At 32.1% G+C, this 27,481-nt stretch overlaps 3 protein-coding genes across 5 annotated transcripts in view; all 3 read right to left on the bottom strand.

Moving 5' to 3' along the window:
- Positions 1-4,693: 4,693 nt before the first annotated feature.
- LOC130636210 (uncharacterized) lies at positions 4,694-19,499 on the bottom strand. The gene is made up of 9 exons (XM_057445855.1): positions 19,344-19,499; positions 18,840-19,190; positions 13,624-13,914; positions 13,246-13,530; positions 12,691-12,942; positions 12,204-12,323; positions 8,849-8,870; positions 7,941-7,980; positions 4,694-7,553 (listed from the first exon to the last, which is right to left on the bottom strand). The coding sequence occupies exons 1-9, from the start codon at positions 19,387-19,389 to the stop codon at positions 6,969-6,971; spliced, it is 1,992 nt and encodes a 663-aa protein (XP_057301838.1). The 5' UTR covers positions 19,390-19,499; the 3' UTR covers positions 4,694-6,968.
- A 1,797-nt stretch (positions 19,500-21,296) lies between these two features.
- Positions 21,297-27,481, bottom strand: part of LOC130636213 (uncharacterized) — a 63,001-nt gene continuing 56,816 nt past the window's right edge. For both annotated transcript variants that reach the window (XM_057445869.1, XM_057445868.1), the window contains one exon: positions 21,297-21,788. In XM_057445869.1, the coding sequence (XP_057301852.1) occupies positions 21,544-21,788 (245 nt within the window). In that variant the 3' untranslated portion in view covers positions 21,297-21,543. The remainder of the gene's footprint in view (positions 21,789-27,481) is intronic.
- LOC130636211 (uncharacterized) overlaps positions 24,088-27,481 on the bottom strand; it is a 62,510-nt gene continuing 59,116 nt past the window's right edge. For both annotated transcript variants that reach the window (XR_008982239.1, XM_057445865.1), the window contains exon 8: positions 24,088-24,399. Coding sequence is in view for 1 of the 2 variants with exons in the window: in XM_057445865.1 (XP_057301848.1) it covers positions 24,374-24,399 (26 nt within the window). In the remaining variant the exon portion in view is untranslated. The remainder of the gene's footprint in view (positions 24,400-27,481) is intronic.

The following is a 27,481-nucleotide window of genomic DNA, read 5'->3' as shown; positions in this document are numbered from 1 at the left end:
AGCATTGTTCTTATTTTATGACAAATTTCAGACTCGGGTCTAACACTTCGTACTTTCTTTAATGAGATCGCGGAAAGTAAATTTAACACGATTCGACTGGTAATGCTTATTTCCATGCATGTTGTATTATAGATTAATATTTTACCCTATGTTATAAATAAGCAGTGAAACAACTTATTTTTGTGTACTTGCCCCTATATTGTTTATAATAAAGGATTTAATATACCGTTGAAATGATGTTTTTTGAGAGTATCAAGAAACAGAGTTTGCGAAAAAGTCATAAAATTCGACAAAGTTTCTCTCGTTTTTACGAAAGTGCAGTAGCTTTGTACTTATTTCAAACTAGGTAAATTATCAATTTCCTTGACTATACGTGACATAACAAAATTAACATTTATTTGAAATTCTGCTAAAGTAACTTATGAACGCATATTTGACTAAAAATCGAGTTGTAACCTACATGCTTCTGACGTAAGAGTCCCATATCTCATATGCAACTCTTATACAATCTCGGAAAAATTGAGTCATGTGTCCATCAAATCAAACGTCATGCACCACATCAAGGGCTTAACTTCACTTTCTTTTTACCTAAATAGTTTCAAGAAAAAAATGTTATTGTATTTGGATGATTCCTGCAAACGATCCATCTTCCTATAATTTGAACTAAACTATAATTTTTCCGGTAAACGTGCGTTTGCACATTTCCTTCTCATTTTTATATTTTTATTTATATCCAAGACGACTACAGCAGTGTCTTTCATGCTGGCTTTATGAATGAATAGCTGATAAATAATGAGCATAATCAGAATGAGAATTCCACAGCCACAGAATTCAATGAAATAGGAGTTTTTTTCAATTACTGATTTATTAATTATCGAATTATTATCAATTAGAAAAAGATAAATGAATAGATGCTAATTCTTTATTAACATTATACATACCGAAGTTAGTCTATATTCTAATTTTTAGTTATTAGATTCGATATATCAAAATATAACGGACAGTTTTAACTAGAACTTTAAACAGCAATGGAGGTGAGAAATAACCTGTCAATAGCTCGGCTGAAATCTTCCATTTTTCCGAATAGATACGATTCTTTCGAAGTATATAAAAAAATTGAAGAAATATACAACCGCATTGTGCCAATTGATCAAGAAATTCTTATCTTGCGAGCACCAAAAAGAATAAACTACCATGGCGTCGATTATTTTATAACAGACTTTATTTTTAAATCCAGTAACTGCAGCACATCAAAGATTTCATTTTTGTTTTTCTTTGTAAACACGAACTGCGATACATCAAAAAAGTGGCAAATGTATGCAATTTTATCCCACCACCACAGCATTCTTGTCTGGAAACGTTTACTGGACTATTATGGCGATATAGAATTTGGTAGGGAGTTCGCCATTGCAATTTTAGATCCAAGCAGTATTGCAGAAATTAATGGTGCGTGCGTAAATGGAAAGAATGTTGGGGAATTTTATTTTAGATCGGATAAAGAATCATTCTCTTCCACTGAGTTATTTCAAAATTACTGTTTGTTCAAAAGAATGAAAGCAAAAGCATCACCTACAAAAACCATACTGCAGAATCAAATTGTGGAAGTTTTGTCATCAGAAGTGAAGTTAAAAGTTCAGTTGATAGTTGAAAAAGACATGTCGACAATTGATCTCATTTCAACCATATTTAAAACCATGGAATGCAACAAACTGCAAGATTTTGACCCTAGGTGGAAATTTCTTTTATATAAAACAATCGTAGAAGAGAACGAAGTACATATGCTAGATGACGAATTAAAAAAAGACATGCAACAAGCTTATCAATCAACAACATCAAATCATTTCTTTGATCAAGACGACTACTTAATCATCTCAAATGCATACTCGGCGCAGAACTTGATGCGTATTAAAATGATTTATCCTTCAAATGACAAGCTTCGTGTTGTTGACCTTCAAGAAAGAGTTTTCATCAAAGATATCTTCAACAATCTAAGGCAAGGGAACGTAACTTGTCCTGTTTCTGACGTTCAGATAAAATTTGAACACATGGATTCACAACAACAAACGCCTCTTTACCATTGTATTAAAGCTAAAATCCTAAAAAAAGATGAATCCGGTAATATATCATTGTACTACCATTATGGTCCACACTGGTATAAAGTGGCTTTAGAGCCAATGGCAGAGGTTTACTATAACTTTATAAATATTGTACAACGGACATTGATGGCTGGCAAAATCAACGGTAAGGAGAATCAGTATGTAAATATTTCTCCGGAAATCTTACCATGGTGCACGACACAAAGTCCATCATTTGAATGGAAAGATCTTTTGAATTTTCTTCAATATGACGATTCCATGGGATTGCTTCAAAAGATACTAACAAAAACCATTAAAGCTCCTTCTGATTATACGAACGTATATGACAGAAATGTTTTGAGCCAACATCATGATGTTTTCCACTTAGATGGATACATTCATAAAATTGAAACCAGGGTTCAATATCCATGTCTGATACAAAACTCGGATGGTACTTTCCAAGTACGAAGGCCATATTTAACTGATTATATTGTGGAAAAGATTCAACAAGAGAAACTAAAATTCTGTCCATTAAGGCTGCTTCAGTTTCTTCTCACATATATTGTGAACGGTAAACAGCAGTACAAAAGTTTATATTCCCTCTCAAACTGTAAATGCAGAAGCGATGGATGGTGTTATTTTGTAAAGGAAAACGCAAATCAGACAGAAGGCGCGTCTATGCCTTTTGACATCATGGCGTATAATGCTAAAAGAAAAGAGACACACGCTATATTTGTGATTGAAGAATCAACCGAAGAGAGTTATCAAAGAGTGTGTTCAGAAATATATTTAGCTGCACGCAAAGTGGCAAATGAAACGAAGAAGTGCTGTAAAACGAAATCACCCGATGCTGAAATGGAAAATTTAATTGCAAAAACCAGCCTGGAATTCTATAGTGATCTCACAAGAAAGCAAGCCAATTTATTTTTTTGGCTGGCTGCATGCAATGATTCAATGAATAGTTTTGGCTCAATCTGTCGAAGCAACGTAAAGTACAGTTTCACGGAAAGAGACTTTGATGATGGTAAATGGGAAGGAAAAAGTTGTTTTAACATTCTAAAAAAGACGGGCATTCTTCATAATGAATTAAACACAATCACGTCGAAATTTTTCAACACAGAGGATTACTTTATGAATTTGTTGAAAGAAAACAGATGTAAGCCGTCGGGAGCAGAATATATGTATGATAAGATCAAAGAGAAAACACGCACATTAACCATTGCTGCAGACGACTACGCAGTTATGATGCCAGTTATTGAGCTGTATCAAAATTTTAAGGAGAGCATGGCAAGCAAGAGAGTTCACTTCCGAATAATGGACATCGAAAAAGTATAACATTCAAGGAAAATATAATTGAACTTCCCTGTTATCATGATTGCTTTATGCTGCTACATATAATACACCTCAGAAATCCTAAATCATCACTTATCAATAGAGATGAAATTTCTTTCATAACATTTTCTTGTGAGGAGGATATAAGCAGTAACTAAAGTAGCCATTTAAAGGAATTTCTAAACTCTGTCAACATTAACCCGCCGGAGGGCCGAAGGAGGGGTGGGGATATTTTAGCCTCACTCCCAACATTTTTGTATTACTTCTGAAGCGTATCGTTGTATGGGGTTGAAAGTTGGTGACTTATCATTCTTAGTAAACATCAGGCTAGTCAAAATAAGTTTGGTGTGACGTTACATCTGTTGCCATGGTAACTCATTGGTTAACAGGTGATCAAAAAAAATTTGGAAATATTCTTATCAACACTTCAAAACATTTAATTTCTCTTATTCCGCATTTTTTGGTCTATTTTTGCTTCAGATACGATGACGTCATTTGTGACTGGATTTTTTTATTGCAATTGTCCTCTAAATGTGCTAACAAATACCTGTCCCAAGTTTTATGGCAATACAATGTCTCCTTTATAACTTTGGGAGTCTAAAAAGCATCCACCCTCCCGAATTCTCAGATCCCCAAAAAGATCGGCTTAAAAATAAAACTAGCAAAATGGCCAGTCACTTCAGACTTTCCACCATCGCTTCTTACTTATTAAAAAAGCACTATCCATTGATTTATTGCACGTGTTTTAAGGTTTGTAAGATTTGGTAAATATATAAATTGAAACGTATCTCTATTACTGATCATTTTCGTTATATCTTTTTCTCATATTAGCTATATTTGCCTGATTATCTGTTACATGAAGGTTTTTGTACTATAGGAAATGAATAGATGAGTGCGGTGGGTGGGTGTTTGGGAAGTACTAGATTTGTTACGATGCGTATATATGCAGGGGTTGAGGGGATGGGGGTAGTAAAAATAACGAATTGGTGTTTTACGTAATTATTGAATTGACCTCTTTAAAGATCTAAGATGTTCTCAAACAAACTTTTAGAATGAATGTTGCTTTTTGTTTGATGCTTGTACGGACGCCATGTTGCCCAAACTACATTTTCGTCGTGTTCGTCATCGCTGGCGGAAGGCATATTAAACAAAAATAGAAACAAACAAAAAAAAAACAGGAAATACTTCTTTTACTATTCGTACAGAAGCGAGTGCCTTAATTCAATGTGGAATATTTCAACATAATTCTGGAAGGGTCGGATTACATCAAACACAGCAACAGAAAATCAACCAAGATTAACAAGATATTTGCTACTAACTACTACACGTTACATAATAATTAAACAACGACTCTACATACAAGGAAGTTTGCCATTGACTAAAACGTCAATAAATGATTGGATTGGCAAATACCGAAAAATGTATTTAACAGGCACAAACTAAACGAATTTATGTCTAAAATTTGCCTTGCTTTTTGTCTTGCATTAGGAACTTGCAACTTTCAACTGCGATTTAAAAAATAATATCGGAACATTTCTTCTCCAGCAAAAACAGGCAGTTGAGATCGAAGCATGTTAAGGAGATATAAAATTTCGTAATGATTGTTGCGGCAAAATCTTATTAAAAGAAGATTATTAAAATTATAAATAAAATCTCTTTTTATTTTTTCTTCTTACTTGAAATGAAGTCTTATATAATTCAGAATCAGAATTACTAAAAAAAGATTTCATATATCGTTACGTTCTTTGAGAAAACTAAACAAGCCTGATCATCCGTTTGTTGATAAAAATTATGTGTTTGTGCTATATACAAAACCAAAAATATGTCGTTTAATATAATAACCCCGTAACCTTACACATAAAAGTATTCTAGATAAATATCACATACACCCTTTTAAAGGAAAAGTGTGATGTTCACAGCATATATTCTATATACAGGTGTACATGTGTTTATGTGAGCCCACGCGTTTTTTCTACACGAAACATTTAGGAAATATAAAAATTTACTGACAAGTGTGTTTCTATTAAAAAAAATGTGCAAGTGCAAAAAAAAAAAAAAAAAAAACGATAGATGTTTATATATATTTCAAAGCGATAGGTTTGGGAAAATATTTAACAACAGGGTAAAATATTTTATGTGACACCACAACACAAAATAAAAAAGAAGCAGATCTAACTTGCTATAATCAATAAAGACAAATTCGAACGGTAAATTCTAACGTTGCTAAACATTAAATAACTATATTATGTATTAAAACGACTCGTTGTGCAAATATCTACAACAGCCATGTTAATTCTTTTAAAGGAACAATATTTGACTTTCCCAAAAGATACATCAGATATATCATTAAATGTTAGTTACTAGTCTGCAACACAACAGAAAATATCGTTCAATAAATAAATAAAAACAACAAAAAAACAAAATGGGTAAAATTTACTGAAATGTTTGATGCTTGGAAAAATATGTCAACAACAGCTACTTTATCAACAAGACGTTTAAATGGCCCACACACCCCTTCACAGTAACGTTGCAAACTATTTCTACTGTTATAAAAATATGCAACTATTATTCTGAACTTCCAAAATTTGTTTTGTTGTTTATGAAGAGAAATAACGTACAATTAACTAGCTATTTTAAACCATTACCTCTCGCTTATTAAAAGTTATGTGTCGATTTTAATTACGCCCTTGATTCTTTTTTGATAAACACATTGTTGCTTACGTTTCCAGTGAATACCTGGTATCGGTGATTGAAACAGCTTTCAATCATCGATACCAGGTTAAAACATCGACATATAAAATCACTTCAATTTAAATCAGCATAATAAAAATTCGGCTCGTTTGGGCAAGATTTAATGAATTAAAGTAGCTTAAAAAAAGACAGAAACTGATCTGGCGTCAATATGTATCAGTCTACTGGCAGTTTAACTTTTACGTACAATTAAAATACTAGAATTAAACAGTTTTAAACTTACGTCAAATGTAAACCAGACTTTTGCAATAGTTGCATAAAAGGTGGCAGTAAAACTTTCAAATTCGAATTTTTTTTAACATATTCTTTTACTAAATGTTATTTCTAGGCTTCTTATCCATATATTTCCTCATAAAACATTGCTATCAAGACTTTCTAGTTATTATTATTTACTAAAATTTGGATAATAATTCAAAATAAATTTCACGTCTTAAGGTCCATATTTTCAAGAAAAAAATGCTTTTATAAGCGACATTAGGCTCATATATTTTAATAACGAACAACTTATAAATAACAACTAAACCGAAGAAGTAATTAAGAAAAAGAAAAACGACACAATCATGGATTATAAAAAACAGAATTAGTTTTTGACATTTTACCTTTTTCTTCATACGATGAAAAACGTGATACAACCTGAAGTTTGAAACATATAAAGTAGATAGTCAATAAGCAACAATCTGAAAGTTAAACATTATTAATACTCAGCCAAAATTTCGTATTTCTAAAAGTGCAGCAAACAAATTTGCATATATAAAACAAGAAAATGGTGCCGCTCTTTGGATAGCTACGAAATGATGACTGCCACCACAATCACTTTTTTTGTTTCTTGCTTTTATCTATCTGTGCGTACATCTGCTGTATATGCGCCGGCACTTCAGGAGGGTCACAAACTTTGTCATAATGCTGAGGCTGATATTTCTCGCCTTTACTCGGTTGCTTCCTATCTTTCTCAACTTGAGCGTATAAGTTCGGGTTCGCTGCTCCAGATTTTCCAGCGCCCAAAGGTTGTTCGGGAGATGTCTGTCTTTCAGGTTCTGAGTATAAATTTTGATTCGTTGATTTTCCGGCGAGCGGATTCACTCCATTATAATCACCCGTGTTTCTCGGTCGTGAATAAGCATATACTTCCGGTTTTTTCGGTTGTTTATCGACAGCATTCGCAGCAGAATCGTAAGTTTTCATGTTATTAGGTGGATTAGCCTTAGCAGCAGCATTATCAACGCTAGCTCCGTTCTTGATGTAGGGATTGTCGTTCATTACTTCGAGTTGGTCGTAAGTTCCGTCATCTAATTGTGCTAAACTTATTCCTTCTGTGTTATTTTTTCTTTCTACATTATTTTCTATAAGATCATCAGCAATCGCATATCCATCAGCATCAGAACGCTGTGGGAATGGCTAAAATATCAAATGTCAATTGATAGACATTGATGAACATTAAATTTACAGCTGATAAAAGAGACATAGAACGAAGTAGTCTCTGAAGATAATATTATTAAAGATAGCTACGTCAAAAAATATTTGAAATTTGAAAATATAAATTATGTTACAATCCGATAGTGTTTTTTACTTGAAATTTCTTTAGAAAGAATTTTCAGATAGCAAATAAGAAGCTTGAACTTTTACACAAGTTAAAAATTTGGTTCCCTGTTTTTTTTACATCAAAATCTTCATTATAGCTAGGTTATCCAACAAGATTTTCAAATGCAAAATATTTCGTTAGTACATTGGGAACACAAATGAAGGACATGGTAATGAATTATACATGAAATAGTATCAACTTACAGTTTCTTCATTCAATGGCCTCCTTCCGCTTCCTGTGCTTCTAAAGAAAATGATACTTCCTTGCATTCGTGAATTGACAAAAAAAATTCCATGGTCTTTAAATTCCAAATTAGTTTATTTCTTATGCTTTTTCGTTTTTACTATACACAAAACGCGTAGATAATAGATATTATTCGTAAAATCCATAGTATCATTACTAACAAACAAAGTTTGAAATAAATCGTTTTTGAGTAGGTTGAAATATACGAATAAAATTTCCAAAAAGTCTGTACTTTTTAACCGGAACAGTTTACTTTATTTCACATCATAATAAAAAAGCCATGTGATTACTTTGAGAGCAGTAAGTACAAAAAGGTACTTAGCCAATCTTAAATCTACCATACATAGTCCCTTTTAAAAATAATACTGAAAATATAATACAAGTCCTGCAGGGCTAATTGTTGTGAAATATTTTACTTATAAATGTAGGTCCAAAAAAGATAAAAATATAATTATTTTAATCCACAAGCTTTGGTCCATATAAAGATAGACAGGTCAAAATTCTTACTTCGGCTTCTTCTTAACAAAAGCAAATGAAACACAATTATTTATTTGATAATATCAAACGGTTTTTTAAAACAGTATTTCCGTATTAGTCAACGATTAGTTTGTCAAAGCTATGTCACGCTCTTTTTCTATGTTATGCACTCTGTACTGTGCTGTTATACCAATTTTCCATAAAATGTAATTATCATTTTAAAATTTAATCCACATATCTCTCGTTCATCGCAAAACTGTATGTCACATTTTACAGCGACTGGTTATTACGTGAAATTCCTGTTATCGTTGCCAAAAACGCAGCAAGGGTACAACAGGAGTATTATGCTACTGTGCAATGAAAGAAGTGTAGTGCAAGGTAACATTCTTACTGTTTCTCAGAATCTTTCTCACCTGAAATATAAAATAAAAAATAAAAATTGGTTCTCTTCAAATGGAAATTCAGAGAAACAAAAAAACAAAAGAAAGACAAGACAGCAAAATATAGAATAATACATATTTTTACCTGATAGAATATTTTAAATGATGGAGAGATCTGATCTAGAGAGATTAAACTGGAGCTTCTTTTATCTACTTTAACTGACGTCGAGTAGAAGTGATTAATGTCGTTAGTATTAATTTTAACATGTTATATTTCATTGTTTTCTAGTAATATTTCATTGATTTAAAATGTTAGGTGAAGTTACGTCTGAGTGATGTCTATAGTTGTGGTGTCGTGTGATCGTTAGAAATTATACAGAAGTGGACGGAGTATGACAAATATAACTACGATGATTATATAATTTCCTGAGCTTAACAATAAAAGAAAAGCTCCTATTATGGTACGTCACAAAAGAAACAAAATGGCAGCAATAAATTTTTGCTTGCGTCAGCACATTTTTTGTGGCGTCATCAAAAGCTGGGAATTTGTTCAAAATGACACTCTTCTACTTAAAAAAGTTATTTAACATATTTTCCGATTTTTCTAAAATTGCCCGAAAATCTAGTTTTTATTTTTTATTTTTGGGTCAAATTAAAAAAAATAGGAAATCGGATTATTCATGTGTCCAAAACATGCACAATGATGAAACAAAGTTGCGTTGTAAGTTTTAAGTTCTAAGGATAATCCTAACAAGAGTTATTGTATTTTCCCCATTATAAGGATTTCATAGAGATTTAAAGTTATGGGACCTAAAAATTTGGCATGCAGGTGTCAAATAGATAAATATTGAAACTCAGTAATTAATATAGCCATGCAACATAACATTAGGGAGTTATTAAACTATTTTGAGCTTCAACTTTTTTGGCACAAATAACATTCTTATTAAAAGTGTCTTATTAGTACAATACTAGTCGATAAGGCCAGTGGAAAAATCCACTGAGGCAGGACAGAAATTTTGATGACGTCAGTAACCCATCCACTAAAAAAATATAGAATTTTGTTTTCACGCCGCCTCTATTGTGAAGAGCTTAAAGCGCTGATCAAAAAAATATATATGATCATGTGCTATTGATCAGCGGTTAATAAGATATAAAGGTTTAAAATATTTGCTGACGTCAGCAATGGCCCCGTCAAAACCAAAAAATGTTTTTTTAGAAATTTGTATATCTGCTGCCTTCATGGTATAGATCTTGAAACGCTGATCAAGAAAATGTATAGGATTATGTACTTTTGACAAACGGTTGCAAAGATATTAAGGTTTGAAGGTCTTTTGGTGACGTCATCAACCCGTCCATTCCGAAACGGATTTGGGGATCCAGGTTTGGGAAACTTACCCAAATTGGTAATGGCTTCATTAATTTAATATAGGATATTGACGTTAAAGTAATGTTTGTTATTGACGTCGCGCCGTAACGTCAGAAAATTTAACATATTAGACATGCATTTTTCGGCGACATCAAAGAAAAATAAGCATATCAACTTTGCCTGTTACAGACACACGGAACTGGCGTATTATTACATAGACTAGTCAATAAGGCCCGTGGAAAAATCCACTTAGGCAGGATAACAGAGAAAAACAACCGTCATTTAAATTTTGCTGACATCAGCACTGACCCGTCTAAACCGACCAAATTTTTTTTTTAGAAATTTTTATACCTGTTGCCTTCATCGTATAGATTTTGAAACGCTGATTAAGAAAATGTATAGGATCATGTACTTTTGATAAACGGTTGCAGAAAAGTTATTTGGCCTCAAATTTTTAAGTGCACTGTAACGGCTTCATTAATTTAATATATAGGATACTAGTCGATAAGGCCCGTGGTGAAATCCACTTAGGCAGATGGGCAATAGAAAAATAGGTTGTTTTAGATGTTTTGCTGACGTCAGCAGTGAAGATCCCAAAAAAGTTAGAGAAATTTATTTTATTATTTTATTGTAATGTGTAGAGGTTGAATCACGCTGATCAAAATAATGTGTAGGATGATATGTTTTCGAGGAACGCAAAAAGAGATATAAGTGTTTAAAAATTGTGCTGACGTCAGCAAAGGCCCGTGAAAACACAAAAAATTTTTTTTCAGAAATTCATGTACCTGTTGCCTCCCTCGTATAGATCTTGAAACGCTGATCAAGAAAATGTATAGGATCATGTACTTTTGACCAACGATTACGGAAATATTGTGGTTTAAAGGTTTTTTGATGACGTCATAAACCCGTTCATTCCGAAACGGATTTGGGGACCCAGGTTTGGAAAATTACCCAAATTGGTCCCAGGTGGTCCCTAGTTACCCACGCGGTTAAAAAACATTGACGTCACCAACTCGTTTCCAAGTTATTTGGCCTCAAAATTTTAGGTGCACTGTAATGGCTTCACTAATCTTAATTAACTTTCCTTTGACGTCAATACTATTTTAGCGTTAAAGTTTGGTAAATTACAGAACAATTTTATAGGCGATGTTTTATAGAATTTGTTAAAGAAAATTGTGAAGAATATAATCCACTTTGCAAAGGTCACAGACAGACAGAATTGGCGTATTATTATATAGATTGACGTTAAAGTAGTGCTATTGACGTCACGCCGTAACGTCAGAAAATTTAACATATTAGACATGCATTTTTCGGTTACTTCAAAGAAAATTTCGCTAAGATCAAAGGAAAATGAACATATCCACTTTGCCTGTTACAGACACACAGAACTGGCGTATTATTATATAGACAATACAATTTAATGATTATGTGTTTTAAAAAAAATCGGCTGTTACTATAAATACTCTTGATCATGTGTAATTCAATTGCAAATTTACTAAGTACTAATCCAATGACGTAGACAAGGAGTTCAACATTAAAAAAACACATGTAAAAAAAGTTGGAAAGCAAATTTCAGAACAAAACAACTAGGAAATGCAAAAAAAGTCATCATTCATAAAACTACCATAACTGGATAATATTAATCCCAAATCTCCAGTATTTTATGGAAAAATAACGTTAAAAAATCTAAGGAGAAAATTTAAGGCGGGAATTTTTGAACAATAACACATTCTCAACATCATTGTTTCTGACAACGTAAGTTTATAAATCTTTACCATAGGGTCAATTGGAATGGGTAGGATTGGCTAAGTTATAATTATAGTAGTATATGAAAAAGAAAGAAAATTTCTGTTTATTATGATTCTCTGCTCAGAAATAAGTTAACCGAATCATATAACAAAATAGCGTTGTAATGGTGACCTAAATCATTAAATGTTCCTGATTATCTTATTCACGTTTGTTAATTATTAAAATGTTTTTAAAAGCTAACTAAATCTTACTGTTTCTTTTATAGTGGTACACAGCGAATGCTACTACAATGATTATTACAACAACCACAGCAACAACAATTCCAACAATTACGGCAACCGTATTTCCAGATGTTTCACCATCGCCATCACCTAAAACGACACAGCACATCTTTAAAAAGTTTACCGAATCATTGTATTATTTATAAGAAAACTATTTTTCCTACTTTACTGTCACAAATTTTTGAAATTCTTGCGAATTATAAAAATTTGCAAACAACGGAAAATAAAATTGCAAGTTTGAAAAATTTTTGACGAAATGGCCATTTCATAACGGAATATTTTTTAATGTTACGTTAAAATGTTACGTTAAAATTGAGGTGGAATAAATTATGCTGTCGCAAAGATGATAATTGATAGCAGTAGTATTTTGGGGGGAGAATTTATTTCCACAAGTACGCCAAAATTCGCAAAAATATTTAACTAAACTAATTCTACCACATAATATACTTTTCATTACCTGGCTCCACTCTCGTATCATTTGATACGGCTGTGACTCGTACTGATATAGTATTAGATACAACTTTTGTGTCACACGATTCTGCTTTTAGTTCTTTGTTATGAAACACCTTAGAATGAATTGTTACATTGTTGCTGTCTAAATAATCCACTTTGTATGATACATCACATTCACCAGTGTTTGGAGCACTCCAGTTTGTATCTATACAGCTACCTACTTTTCTCATCGTGCTGTTTATTGGAATAGGAGATACTAAAATGTACAGTTTAATTTTCATGTCAATAGTTTTAAAATCAAATTTCATGAATTCTTCAGAAATGGTTAAGCCTCAACATTTAAGTTAACTTTTAACTTTTATGTATGTCCTTAACCATATAATGAAGGTACATCTGTAACCAATAACATAGGATAAAAAATAATTCAGTCTTGGTCATGAATATTTGCACCCGCGTGCGGTGGTACATAGGAAAAATATAATTGATGTATAGGTTACTAAAGTAAGTATAATTGTTAACATATACAAATACAAAACTCTTTGCAGTAAAAGAAACTTACATTTGTATTTTAGCACAATTCTACTGGTTCCTTCACCTTTATTGTTTTTAGCAGTAACGATAAGCTTTTTTCCACATCTACTCGGTAAAAGGTACGGTGTTAAATTTACAGTGTATTTGTATTTATCCTTTTCTGCATCTAGGACGGCAGCAACAGGTTCACCATCAAATTCCATAGAGACAGTGGGAATTGGATTACCACATACACGTGTAGTAAACATAGCAGAGGCGATATCAGCGAATTCAATTACTTCTTTCACAGCAGTGTCACATAATGTTGGAGAATCTTTAAAATTTATAATACCGTTTAAAATTTAAGAAAATCTATATCCAGTCTGAGCAGAATGACTAATTTTTAATATTTTTAGTCTATACTTACACGTAACATTTAGCTTTGTACTTCCAACAACTTTGTTATCATTATAACCAACTGCTTTATAACTGAGAACTTTTCCATTCATTTCTCTCGTGATCATTGGTATAGTAAGAATGTATTTGTATTTTCTCTTTTTTTCATCAATTGTTTCCATCCTTACATTCTCATTTCCATCAAATTCCCAAGTAACTTGTGGTTTTGGATGTCCTTGTAAAATGATAGGTACCTTGTAATTTGTTGTATTTTCCTCTACGGTATAGGTTGATGAGAAGTTTGATATTATGCTTGGACCACCTAGGGTAAAGCAAGGAGTACGTTAAATACCTTAAATAACCCAAGTGTGAAGAACAATAGGTATTAAAGAATGGGTTTTTAGTTTATTGTACTTTACATTGATTTAAAAGGTTAGTGTTATGTGTAGAGGGATCGCGAGATAAGAACTGCATGTTTTATGTTCGTGTTGCTTATTCACGATCTTCAGATAACTTTTTTTAAACAACAAGTGTATCGATACATATATACTAAAGGCAAGCGAGGCAAGTCTCACTTTTCCATACAACATTAGCCGCTTTTTTTAAACGATGCATACTTTTGAGCACATAATCATTAAATTGTATTCTAAAGAAAATCACACATTTCTCACACCGAGTTTAACATTAAACCACACAAACACCAATTAATTTGCCAACATATAACAATAATACGAACAATTCCGAATTAGGATAAAATCTTGAATTTATTATCATGGTGGAGCAAGTTCTTGGTAACTAAGGATACAAAAAATGCTAAACCGAGGCTCTTTCGAAAAGTATCGTCCAACTTGGCACGTTCAGTATTAAATCCTAGACCACAAGACTTTGTATCGTGTTACAATTCGCGAGTTTTGAATCAAAACAAGATTTTAGAAATTTAAAAGGGAAGTTAACCCAAGAATTATTTTTTGATAGGTGGTAAAACTATTCCATTAAATCATAAAAATATATAAAATTAAAAAAATATATAACTTAGTTCCTGAATGTTGTGTTTTCATAGTAAACTAGCTGCTGTTTCGCCATGAAAAATTGTTTTTTTGCGGAATGGGTTTTATAAGGATGGTCTTGAACGGAACAACAATGACGTAACTGCATTCAGAAACAAAATTTCAAGGCACGCGTAGAGGTAAAAGGCATAGAGTGGAATAGGGTTCTGCTTTCATATTTATTACTATCTCGCCTGCGAGGATAGTATGGGTTTCCAACTCCTAACTAACAAACTAACTAACTATGTCCCAAATGGCCAATTGCAAAGTCATCAACGAGCTTTTTGTACGCTATTCTTTTTTTAGAAAAATTGCCTGCGGGTGGATTCGAACCCACAACCTATGGGTTCAAATCGGTTTTAAAAGTGAAACGATTGACCGTGATACGTGAGTAAAATGTTTTGAATTTTAGCGTAATAACTGTGCCCGCGCAAGCGCAATAATAACCTGGACAAGTTAAGTATTAGATTTAAAGTCTAGAGGTTTTGCTCCTCTAAAGAATGTGCTTCTAAAAAGACACAATTCTTCCTTTTTCCAAGGAGCCAATTCTTTCCCATGAAATGTGAAGTTTTGATCGATTTTCCTATTACCTGCATGAACCGTTCAATTGCGCCATTAGCCTGTGGATGAAGATCAAAATAGGAAGAATGTTGAACAATGTATAAATTCTCTCAATTGTTATATCATGGTTAAGAAAGAGATGTATCTTAGGTCAAGTAAGTAAAGATCAGATGATGTGAGCGGCTTATTAAAATAGTTATTCACTTCAAGATGAATTCATTTCTAGAAAGTGACATATCGGTACAAGTTTCTCAAATTTTTGTGCACATCAAGACCCCAAAACTCAGTATCCCAATCTATCTTAACTAATTCTTTATCCAGTTTTTTCCAAATGATTGAATCATGAAAATAATTAAATTTTTTAAAAGTTGTATTCAAAAACTTTTCATTAGGTAGAGAGGAACATAAAGGGATGTAGCGTAGTTTTACTTCTAATAAACGAGGAGGTTGTTTCGCGTAAAAGTTTTATACACCGTGTATTTTCTTTGACTTTTTTAATTTTTTTTATAGAAAATACTTGGCGTTGATTAAATTTGGAATTTGGAAAATGTTATCAACAAAAACAAAAATAATAATTTATTAATTCATTTGACTTTTGTGTTTGTGGGAAGTTAGGTATTTACTGTTTAACGTTACAAACAAGTTTAATAACAACAAATATATCCTAATCAATATAGCTATATAAACTCAAACATCACCTGTAATAAAAAATGTGTCTGATCAATAGCTGCTTTGTGTGTTTGCAAAAGAACAAAAATCTTTGAGCCATTGATCATATATTTAGAACTAAATCAGTTCAACAGTTAATATAGCCTTAATTATTAGACATATTTACGAACTTTTTTGACTAAATATGTTTTTTTAAAAAGAATTAAAAAGAGCATAATACTTTACTTAAAAACAAACAGCTTTCTTATTTCTGTCAAATGATTGCATTTACTTATTATAAAATTTAACACAGAAAATGATTACATTAGCAGAAAAATATCGAGTTTAGGCTTTTTTTTGTAATGCAAGTAGGAAATTCGACATACATTAATAATACCATTTTTTCAGATCTTCATCAAGCACATTTTAAGGCCGTGGCCATCTACACATTCTGGAAGCACTTGCCTTGCATCCAAATGTTATTTCACTCCATTTTTTTAAGCCTGGTTTTCACCATTGCGCTTATTGATAAACATATGTCTTTTTTAAAGTTTTAAAGTTAAACTTATAGCTGGGAATGCTAAAAATAAACGCAGGACGATTTTACATGCAATAAACATATGTTTATTGCATGCGTTTAATATCAAAAAGTTTTGATATTAAAATCATGCGTTTAATGAGTTTATTCAACAACAAAAACATCTTTTGTTTTTACCGCTAATGCTCAAAGTGAGAGTGGCTTTCATGAGAGCATTGCACGAGTAGAAAAAATGACAGTGGCAAAAAACGAAACTAATATGTGACGAAATCTAAAATAGGAATAGTAGCAGAGAAAGCACTGTCCGAGCTGTCTTTAAGCTGATAATGGATATAAGGAAATAGTCAGATAAGAGAATTCTTGGAGAGAGGGAGATTAAAACTAGGGTATCGACAAGGTTTAGTGTTTATTTTTTTTAAAAAAGAATTAGTTTTTGTGAAAAGTTTAAATTTCCTCAGCCATAATTAAAAGTCACAGATCTTAAATTTCGTTCAAAAATTAAGTTTCAGTGTGAACGCATTATCTAACTGCATAATTAATTAGATGAAAATAAACTTCTTCATGAGTTTAGTAATAAACATGTTAAATAATAAACGCATTTGGTGGGAACTAGGCTTTAGAAAAACCGCTTTCGGGTGGATTCGAATCCACGACCTATGGGTTCAAGTTACGATGCCTTAGCTAACAGAGTTACTACACCTTGAGTAAAAAAAAATATTTGACGGCTTTTATATTAATCATTTGTGATACCGGTTCGAAGACTGGCGAATTACCGCAAAATGATTTATTAAGACAAAATACAAAAGCTTTTTAAAATCTTTTACACGAAATGATTCCTCTCAACGAAATAAAGTTGTTTTGCGACTTTCAAGTTGAAAGAATAATCCTAATTAATTTCCCCATTATAAGGATTTCATAAGAATTTTTGAGCGGTATTTTTCAGAAATAGCCAAAGGCTCTCAGAGGTATGAAACCTAAAAATTTCACATGCAGGTGTCTAATAGATAAATATAAAATGTCAATAAGTATTATAGGCATGCATCATATCCCTTACGCCACGAAACAGTAAATCAATATTTAGGTTTTGTGAAATGACCCCGTTAATAAATTAAAAATATATTGTTGCAGTGATGTGTAATTGACATTGACATAAATTATACCTGGGATATATACTCATTTTGAGTACAACAGCGAAAAAATCATAATACTATAATAATGTAAAAAAATCATGCAACCAAACTGAATGATACTGGAATAATTCAAGGGCAAATTAAGCGGAGTCAATTAAGAAAACATTTTTTTCGAAAATGTATTTAAAATGCTAAGCTTTCCTTCTCTTGAAGTTTATTTACTGCCAAATATTTTTTAAAACTTTCCGAAGCATGTTTTTATTTCTCACATGTGTAGAATTATAGCAGTAGTTGTGTATATATTTGTGTGTATATATATATATATATATATTTAAAAAAACGATGCGACGAACACAGTCATAAAACTAGATCTTTAAAAGCGTTCACATTTTATGTTTGTTCACATAATGAAAGAAAAGTTAAGATGTTTGCGTCCTGTCAAGTGTCAATTAAATATAAAAAAAAAATTACTAAGTTTAATACCCAACACATGAAAAATCAACTAACTCTCTATGTATAATATCTTTTTAACTTAATAAAAGAACAGAGAAGTTTAAATGTGCACCCAGAACAATCATTAAATGTAGATTTAGGAGAAACGTCTAGAATGTGTGTTTATTCAGACTGAACTTTACAGCTTTCTGCGTCCGGGAAGAAGTTTTAATACATTTAATGATAACTCAGGCTCGATCCAGCTTTTTTTACTTTCAAGGGGTCGAGATTTTTACCGAAATAAGAAAAGTCTTTTAGGTTTTCTGGTTGGAAGTATAAAATGAAACAGAAAATTCAGAACTTGTTGTCTGTTCCACGAAATATCGAAAAATAATTTTTGGTTTAACTTTCCCTTTAACATACGATGTCCACACACTAATAAGCAAAACAGCCAAGGACATCTGTAACTTTCTTAAAAGAGTCTCTAAATTTTAGCACTTTTTATAGGTTTTGCTACCGAGAACAGAGTTTCCAACTTGGATGCGCAGGCAATAACATTCTTCTCATTAAAAAATTTGTGAGATTAAAAATTAATGTTATGATGATAAAAATAGTGCATCGATGTAAGTCATAAGTTTAAGTTCCAGGTTGATCCAAGATATTTATTCTTCCACTCTGAAGCATTCACATAAAGAAGTGCCATTGTATTATCTTCTGTTCCTAGTTCTTTTTCAATTTTTACTGTTTTGTTTCAGCTTTTACATGCATTGCAGTGGGAGTGTGTGTGACAATTCATTTCACATTGTATAGAAATTTTCACTTTTTGCTCAGTTACATCTTTATAACAACAAAAAGTAAAAAACAAGTATTATAACCAGCAAACTAAACTTACCATAAATAATCAAATTCGTAGTGCTATTCGCTTTAAAATTTGGGTCAAAAATTCTGATTTCTGCGAAGAATAATCCAGTATCGTTATATTTTAAATTATCTATAAACAGACTATACTCCTTTTGATTTTGTAACGTTGTAGATGTACGTAGTCGATTACCAAATGGTGTGGGAGGAGTTTTATCAAACAATCTATCAGTACCTTCAGCAATCCGAGAGTCATTATATTTAATTCTAAAATTTACAACAACATTATCAGCAACATCAGTAATATCAGTAACATATGTAATGGTAACAGATCTACCAACAACTTCTTCAATTATAGCAGGAGAGGTGAGAGATAAACAGGACACTAGAATAAATAGAAGTCAGTTAGAAAAAAAGAATCTACAGATATATAAACAATGCTTGTTAATGCAACATAAAAAAAAAAGCAAAGGTAAGTTTTTCCCAAATAATTTTACACCTTTTTAAACGGAAAATTTGTATTGGCGTCAACACTTACCATAATTTACATAATAGCTCAAACACAGTATTGCAATGTTCAGCATATTTTCATCATTTGGTATTAACAATTTAATTCTATTAGTTAAGATCTAAAAACGTAAAATGAATCATATAAAGGAAGTAAGCATCTACATTTTTTCAGGCCCTAAATTTAAAGAATTTAAAAAAATATCACTTTTCATGAAATTATCAACTAACAAAAATTTCAGGACAGTAAATTAAAGTAGTTGTTCCCTTTCCGTATTAGTTATGCTAGTTTCGCTGTTTTTACTTATTAGAATATTATTTTGTATTATTCCAGTATTCATGTAAACCAAACTTCTTTAATGTGAGATTGTGTCACGAAAATAATGACCTGCAGAAATTCAGTAAATTGTGAATTTTAAAATTAAAAAACCTTTTTGGGCCTTAGTTTTTCACTCGTAAGTTAAACAATGCTTGTTTTCCAAATTCCAAATTTTTAAAAACCAATATCATACATTGTTTATAAGGACAGTAAGACTGGAAAATAAAAGCAAAACAAAAACTGAAATTTTAATGACATATTTTAATTTGTCCTGAAAAATAAACAGAACAAACATAAGGAAATACATTTTTCAAGGCAGAATTTTACTAATATTTTATTTTTTTATTAAAGACACACAAAAACATGGAAAAATACAACTCTCAATGGATAACTTTTCCACAAATACTCATAAATTTAAAAATATATTTTTAAGTATAGCAAAATAAATAAAAAGAACAAATTCAGGCTGGATATGTCAAAAACTGAGTGTAAGATACCTTAAATCACACTTATACACTGATGTAGCTGACACAAACTGGTTAACAAAAGAGTAGGGATTTTTCTTGGCTTCTTACTTAGAAACTTGTGCAGGTTTGTAAAGCCCCTTTTGATAAATTTTTAACTTGAATTGCATTATTACAGCACTAAAAAGCAGAAAAAATTTCAAGTACTACTTAAAAACCATAAAGTTTCATTACAACATACATTAGATCTGTTGCAATAAAACTTATTACGATTTTAACAGACAATGGATATTGGAAAATATAAAATATATGCACAAAAAATAACTTTAAATCTACTAAAATTATACGTGTAAAAAAACACTTTTATTATATTGAAACCTATCTCTTATAATAACACAGTTACTGTGTGAAGGGCAAATTCGATTATATTTTCTACAATTTTCTACAATATTCTCTATTTTATAAAACTTTTGTTTAGATATTTAATCATGAGAACTGTATCTTGTGCTAACTTAAATTTACCCGTGACGAGTTTTGAAATCACAGGAAATATGATTTAAAATAATGTACGGATAACGTCACAGACAATTTAAACATTTGTTGAGTGGATTTATAAATTTAAAAAAGTAGTAATTTTGAATGTGGTCATAAAAGCCAGGTTTCATTATTTTTATAAAAAATCCCTTTAACAGGTTACATGTGCACTAAATATAAAAAAAACCCATCAAAAGGCGAAAAAATAAAACAGATACCCTACTGCTCTCCCTTTTCAGCTAGGCGTTTTCTTTGAAAATAACAAAAACATGAGATTTTTTGAAAAAACGGTAACTTTACCAACTTTGAAATATGCACTAAAACCATTAATATGAACTAAAGTTACTATTTTTTCAAACACAAAAATAGAGAGTTTTGTTAAAAGCATTTGTAGTGATTTGCAAAAACTTGATCATGTTTAAAAGTGTACAAAATGGCGCAAATATTAAGACACAGGTTTTGCTTTGCAAGAATTAATGCTCTATGTGTTTCACTTTAACAAAAAAAATCAAACACCAATAATATTAACGGCAAATTTAATGTATTAAAACAATAGCTCAAAATGTGTGTCACAGAAACAGAAAATATCATATACCTTCATCAAAATTTGAAAAAAAAATGTTTCAGGATTAACACTTCTAAGCTGTTAACAATTAAAAGACAGTGATAAAGAAGTATATATTTAATGCCATTCAAAATAATAAACTATTCACTCAAGAGAGCTCAAAACTCTTGATTCCAAGAGAAACTACTGTTAGGTTTATATTAAAAAAGTACTGTCTAATCGACAATGAGGGTAAATAAAGGCTACATTAATTTTTTAAAATGTCTATAATGAACTTGAAGTATACTTTGTCTGGGTTAACTGCTTAAGTTCTACGATCTTGACGAACATTTAAAAACTTTGTACCCATTTACGTATCATTATTAAGATCAGTATATATATTTTCTGTGATATCTTTCTTCTTCAAATCTTCATAATGACTTTCTTCAGGTGTCTTTGTTAGACCTGTGTATAAATCATGTTGAACATTTATAATGTTCAGTTCTGAATATTCTGCATTTAAGTTTGCTACGTTGTAATATGTGTCATTAGGATCTGCTTGGCCAGAGTTTTCCCCTGAAAAGGTCTCCTGCTTTCTACAACCACAATGCTTCCCTAAAATGAAAATAAGATGCGTAAAAATTAATACGTGCAGAAATCAAAACTTTAGGACCTTGTTAGAATTTACCTCATAAACATAATTTTTAGGCATTTGTGTAAAATAAAATATAAAAAAATACACTTCACTGTTACTACACTGATTTATTATAACAAACTCTTTTTAAAGTTTTTTTAAAGTTCTAACCCCTTTATTAATAGTTTTTAAAAATTCACTAGCACATTTTATAATCCAGACATTTTAAAGGGATTACAAAACAAACGTTTATGAACAAAACGTTTTAATCAATTCAAATGTTATATTCGACACCCTAAATAAATGAAAACAAAAAAAGTTTTCTATTTCATTTTAAAGGCCACTACTGATGGTTTTAATGGACTGTTGACAACTAAGTCTTGTATAGGGATGGAATGGGGGAGATATTCGTGTTATATTCTGTTGCAAAGGTGGAAATAGAAGTATTTAAAATATAAACTGAGCAATCTTTCTTTTTTATTTTTTTTATTTTATTTATATTTTGTTTCTTAGTTACTTTGTGGTTGCTCTTTTTAGTTTCAAAATCTTGCTTGTTTCTCTCATAGGCATTTTGCGATGAAAACAAGCTCTTGAAAAAGTAGATTACCACATATCGATGTATCAATTTTTAACAAAACACAGTCTGTTTTTATATGTAACTCCTTTGTTATGTTTAAATTTTTAATTTATAGAGAAAGCACAACCTTAAGGTAATCCATGCAGCCGTAGTACTTTTATCCCCTTCCTAACTGTCAGCTTTCTTTCCATCTGGTTTGGTGGCACCTGTTATACAATATGCAAACAACATAGTTTATCGCAAAGGTTTGTGCATTGAGCACAACACAACATAATGTGTAACGTCCGTCCAAAACTATGTGTGTATCTGTTTCGATTATCTGTCAGAATGATTCCAGTTGTTTTATTGAATCTTTTCTATGCGAACCTAAAATTATGCAAAGTTTTTCAACGTTATTAACATCACGTGTACTGCAATAATTACAAAATTCATCTGCACATCCCTTTCAGATTTCTTTTAGCTTCAAACTTACGACACCACCCATACCAACCACCGATCAAAGTGTAGAAAGCATTTGATTCTTCCATAAGCTGCTTTTATCCAAGCTCTGCAATATATCTTGTTAGTGGGCACTCGAGGACTTTTTCTGGTGTTTTAACTTTGTCGAAACGTAGTGCATAATTGTGCTATTTTTATGTTTGTTTGTCTGTCTTTCTTATGCCAATCCAGTTGAAATCTTTTGTCTTTGAGTAATTAATATCATACAGCAGTCATACAAGTATATAAAAATATACAAAAATTATTTACAAACGAGTTCTGTGGCTTAAACAAAAATAAATGGAAAAGTTAAAAACTTGTGTGCTAGGAGTGACGGAATAAAAGCACAAGGGTACATATGGAAAAGTATGCAGAAGAAGTTAAAGAGTAAGAGGAAAGGGACAGTAACTGCACAAAGTAATCAAAGGTTAGGTTTAGTTAGGAATAATGCTGACTAGTGTAATTATCATGAGACATCAAAACGTTTTCTTTTCCGATGTTTTTATGCAGTGGGTTATATATAGTTTGGCGCCAAAAAAAAATATTTTGGCAGACGCATTGACCTACCGGAATTGCATGTGTTCTGCCAAGTTTCCATAGTTACAAAGTTATTTGGGAAATTTCCTGGTACTATACGAATAAAGCGTGATGAGATGACTTTAGCAGCTCTGTGATCTATTGATGCCAGCCTGCGCTTTTGCATCTGAGTGAGTGAAAAAAAGACTGATGGAAAATACGTCAGAACAGGTAAAACTAACATCATGTAAATTAAGTTGTCTGTTTTCAAGGTTAACAAGAAACACATCTTTGAGATTAGCTTCAAATGCCCTGAAGATATTTTGTAGGCATTCTCAAAATGATACGTAAGTATTTATGTTTACTTGTTTTATTGACCAATATTCTATGGGAAAAAACATCTAAATTTTTATTTGGCAAATTTTCTGGTTTTTTCTTTTTGCATGCTCGATATATACCAGATCTTTATTAAAAGCTTTTCAATTTGTTCCTTATCTTTTGATGAAACAAAGATACTAATATCCATCAGTATAGCTTAGGATTTAACAATTCTTATATATTATACCATAGTCGTCCAATTTTGATAGATTACCACTTTAATAAATTCAATGTAAACAACAGCTGTTGGTTCGCCTTCATCCATTATCTTTCTAATGCGATAGAGAATAACAGCTTGCTCAGTTGACCGTGAGGAACAGAAACCACACCGATATGTTAATAATAATTTTTTTGTTTCTATGTAAGTCAGTTATACATGTACACACTTTTCCAGTCCATTGGATAAAGAGACAATAATTTTTGTCGTGATTAGATTAGCTACCAACTTAGATGTGAGTGTGACTATTGCAATTTTAAAGCCACTAGGTATAACACCTGTCGACAGCAGCATATTGATGGGATGTGTGACTGATTTTGCAATGACAGAGTATGTCCTTCAAAAATCCAGGCGGTATGATGTCTAGTGCATTTGTTGCCCTTGTGTCCATGAAGATGACGCTAAACTTTGCTAACAGCAGACTGGTCTGAAAAAAAACAACCAAAGTTTTGAGTACTTACCATTTGATGCACGGCTCCGTGTTTATGTTTGTTCACCAAATTTTTCTGGAGGTCCAAAATTTTTAAACGGAGAAGACGTGTTCACTGTCTTTTTCATTAAAAACACCTCCCTGTTTATTTCAAAAACTTTATTTGAGTTACTGGTAAGCACTTAATTCAAAGATCAACCTTCTGGTTCATATGATTTGCGAGCTATCTGTAAAGGGCTGTCTCAATTGCTCATTTTATCCAAGGTAACTATCAACCCATTGAGTAACGTCTTTTTGCAAGATTTACATTTTACGCTCTCAGTAATAACATTTGAAAGATACTCAGATTTAAAAACTACTAAAAAATCGTTTACACTTTAAAAATTTTTTGAAATTCTGAATCTTATAACCAAAATTTTGTTTCCTCCAGGAAAGACAAGAATAATTAACAAGCAAAATTATAAATTAATACGGGACCTGGGTAATATAATATTCCCTCACTCACCCCGACCACCATAGAAAATTTCAAGACAACTTGCTGCTCTATGTTGTGTATTGTTGAATATCCAAAAAAATTGTTAATGACACTGTTTTAAGACCTGGCTTGATAACACTGATTAATCCCTATTGTAAAAATCAGCTTTTTGCGGAACGTCTAAAAAGTAGTGTAAAATTCATACACATAACGCATTCCCATCTAAACTATAATTTAAGAATAGATAAAACATAAATTTATATAGCTTTCAGCTCGCACCACTTAACAACATACTTGCTCATGTAAAGATTCAGGCATTTTCTATCGAGCCAGATTGGAAAGGAGAGAACAGAAACAGAAAAAGAATCTGATAGAGCAGTCACAAAAAAGTGCGCATCTAAAATAACAACATTTATCATTTGTGATTCCCAGATTTGCTTCTGGTTTAGATGCCTTACTAAGAAAAACGCAGGTTTTCGAAAAATTGCATAACTACCTTATTCCATAAAATTAACAAGTCAAGAAATTAACGCGAATTAAATTACCAGCCATGAAATTAACGCGGTTCAATAAAATTATTTTGAAAAAGGCATTTAATTAACTCGGTGGAGCAAGGTTTTTTTCAAAAATGCATTTAATTAACGTGAATTTGAGAATACGCGATATCACACAAAGTAAAAATTACGGCAACAGTCGAATCCATGGTAGTGAATAGGTCTCCTCTGTTACAAAGCGGTTTGGAAATTTAAATAAAAGTTTTTGTTGTTTGAAAGACAATGTTAAATATTTAAAAATCATCATCATCATCATCATTCTCGGCTTAACGTCCGTTTTCCATGCTAGCATGGGTTGGACGGGGTATATTAATGACCCTCTTCCAATCTGATCTAGACTGTGTTAGATCTAAACTCAACTTCCTCTCTATCAAGTCTGTCCTTATAACCTCCTGCCAAGTCTTTCTCGGTCTGCCTCTGGGCATTGCCCCAGGAACTATCAAGTCTCTACACTTTCTTACCCAATTATCCTCCTCCATTCTTTCCAAGTGCCCCAGCCAATTCAATCTTCTTATCTGGATAACATCTTTAATTCTACAGAGACTTAGCCTGCTTCTTAGCTCATCTGAACTCTTTCTGTCTCTCAGACTGGCATTACACATCCACCTAACCATTCTCATATCATTCCTTTCTAAACGCTCAAGATCTTCCTGCTTCACTGCCCATGTCTCACTACCGTACAACATAACACTTCTTACACAGGCCTCATACAACCTACCTTTTACCTCAATTGACAGGACTCTGCTAGTCAATAAAGGAAGTAACTCTCTAAACTTTTTCCAAGCAGAACCTATCCTGCAAGTAACACTTCTTCCAACACCCCCTTCACTGCCCAACATATCACCTAAGTAACAGAAGTTCTTAACTATCTCTAACGAGCCACTGTTGTACATCATTAAAGCTGGAAATACTTCATTCTCTATAATCTCACCTTTGCAACGCTTGCATACAAACTGTATGCCAGCTCTTAACCTTCCACTAATACTACTGCACTTCTTATGTACCCAATGCTTGCAAGTCTGACAAAAAATTGAGTTACTACCAACCCCTTTCCTGCAAACTCCACAAGGCCACTTTCCAACTACAAGGTCACACTTGGCTGCAATGCTACTTATCATGACTTTAGACTTTGCTGTGTTTACCTTCAGCCCTTTTTCTTCTAGTCCTTTCTTCCACTTCTCAAACTTTTCAACTAATTCTTCCATCGACTCTGCTATGAGAACCAAATCATCTGCATACAATAACTCCCATGGGCAACCTGTTCTGAACTCCATCGACAGCGCTTCTAAGACTAGAATAAACAACAAAGGACTAAGTACAGAACCCTGATGTACACCAACATTTACACTAAATTCATCACTAAGTGAATCGTTAATCCTGACACGACTTCTAGCATTGCTGTACATAGACTGAACCATCGTAACTAGCCACTCATCCACACCTAATTTTCTCATAGCCCACCAAATAACTTTACGTGGCACTCTATCAAAAGCTTTCTCTAAATCTACAAAGGCAAAATAGAGATTCTTTTTCTTTCCTAAATACTTTTCCTGAAGCTGTCTGAGTAAAAATATTGCATCTGTAGTGCCACGCCCTGGAACAAAACCAAATTGCATCTTATCTATATCAATTCTTTCTCTAAGTAACTTATCAATCACTCTTTCAATAACTTTCATTACTTGATCAACCAACTTCAAACCTCTATAGTTACCCCTTTCTAATGCATCACCCTTGCCCTTGAAACAATTCACTATTACACTCGACTGCCACTCACTCGGAATAGCACCATCCTTTATAATCTGGTTAGCAAGACTTGTAATAAGCTTAACTCCAATATATCCAGATGCTTTTACCATCTCTGCAACAATACCTGATACTCCTGCAGCCTTGCCAATCTTCATTTTCCTAATAGCCTCCACTACCCATTCTGTCTTGATCTGCATGGCTGGCCCTTCTACGACATCATCATCAGACAAATTACCCTCGTCCCAATCAAACTCAGTGTTAAGCAACCTCTGATAATGATTCTTCCAAGCTACCCTTTTCTCCT

Source organism: Hydractinia symbiolongicarpus, chromosome 3 (genome assembly GCF_029227915.1).
Source record: "Hydractinia symbiolongicarpus strain clone_291-10 chromosome 3, HSymV2.1, whole genome shotgun sequence".
In the NCBI taxonomy this organism is placed as follows: domain Eukaryota; kingdom Metazoa; phylum Cnidaria; class Hydrozoa; order Anthoathecata; family Hydractiniidae; genus Hydractinia; species Hydractinia symbiolongicarpus.
The sequence above is the reverse complement of the archived record's forward strand: the minus strand, read 5'-3'. Positions and strand labels throughout refer to the sequence as shown.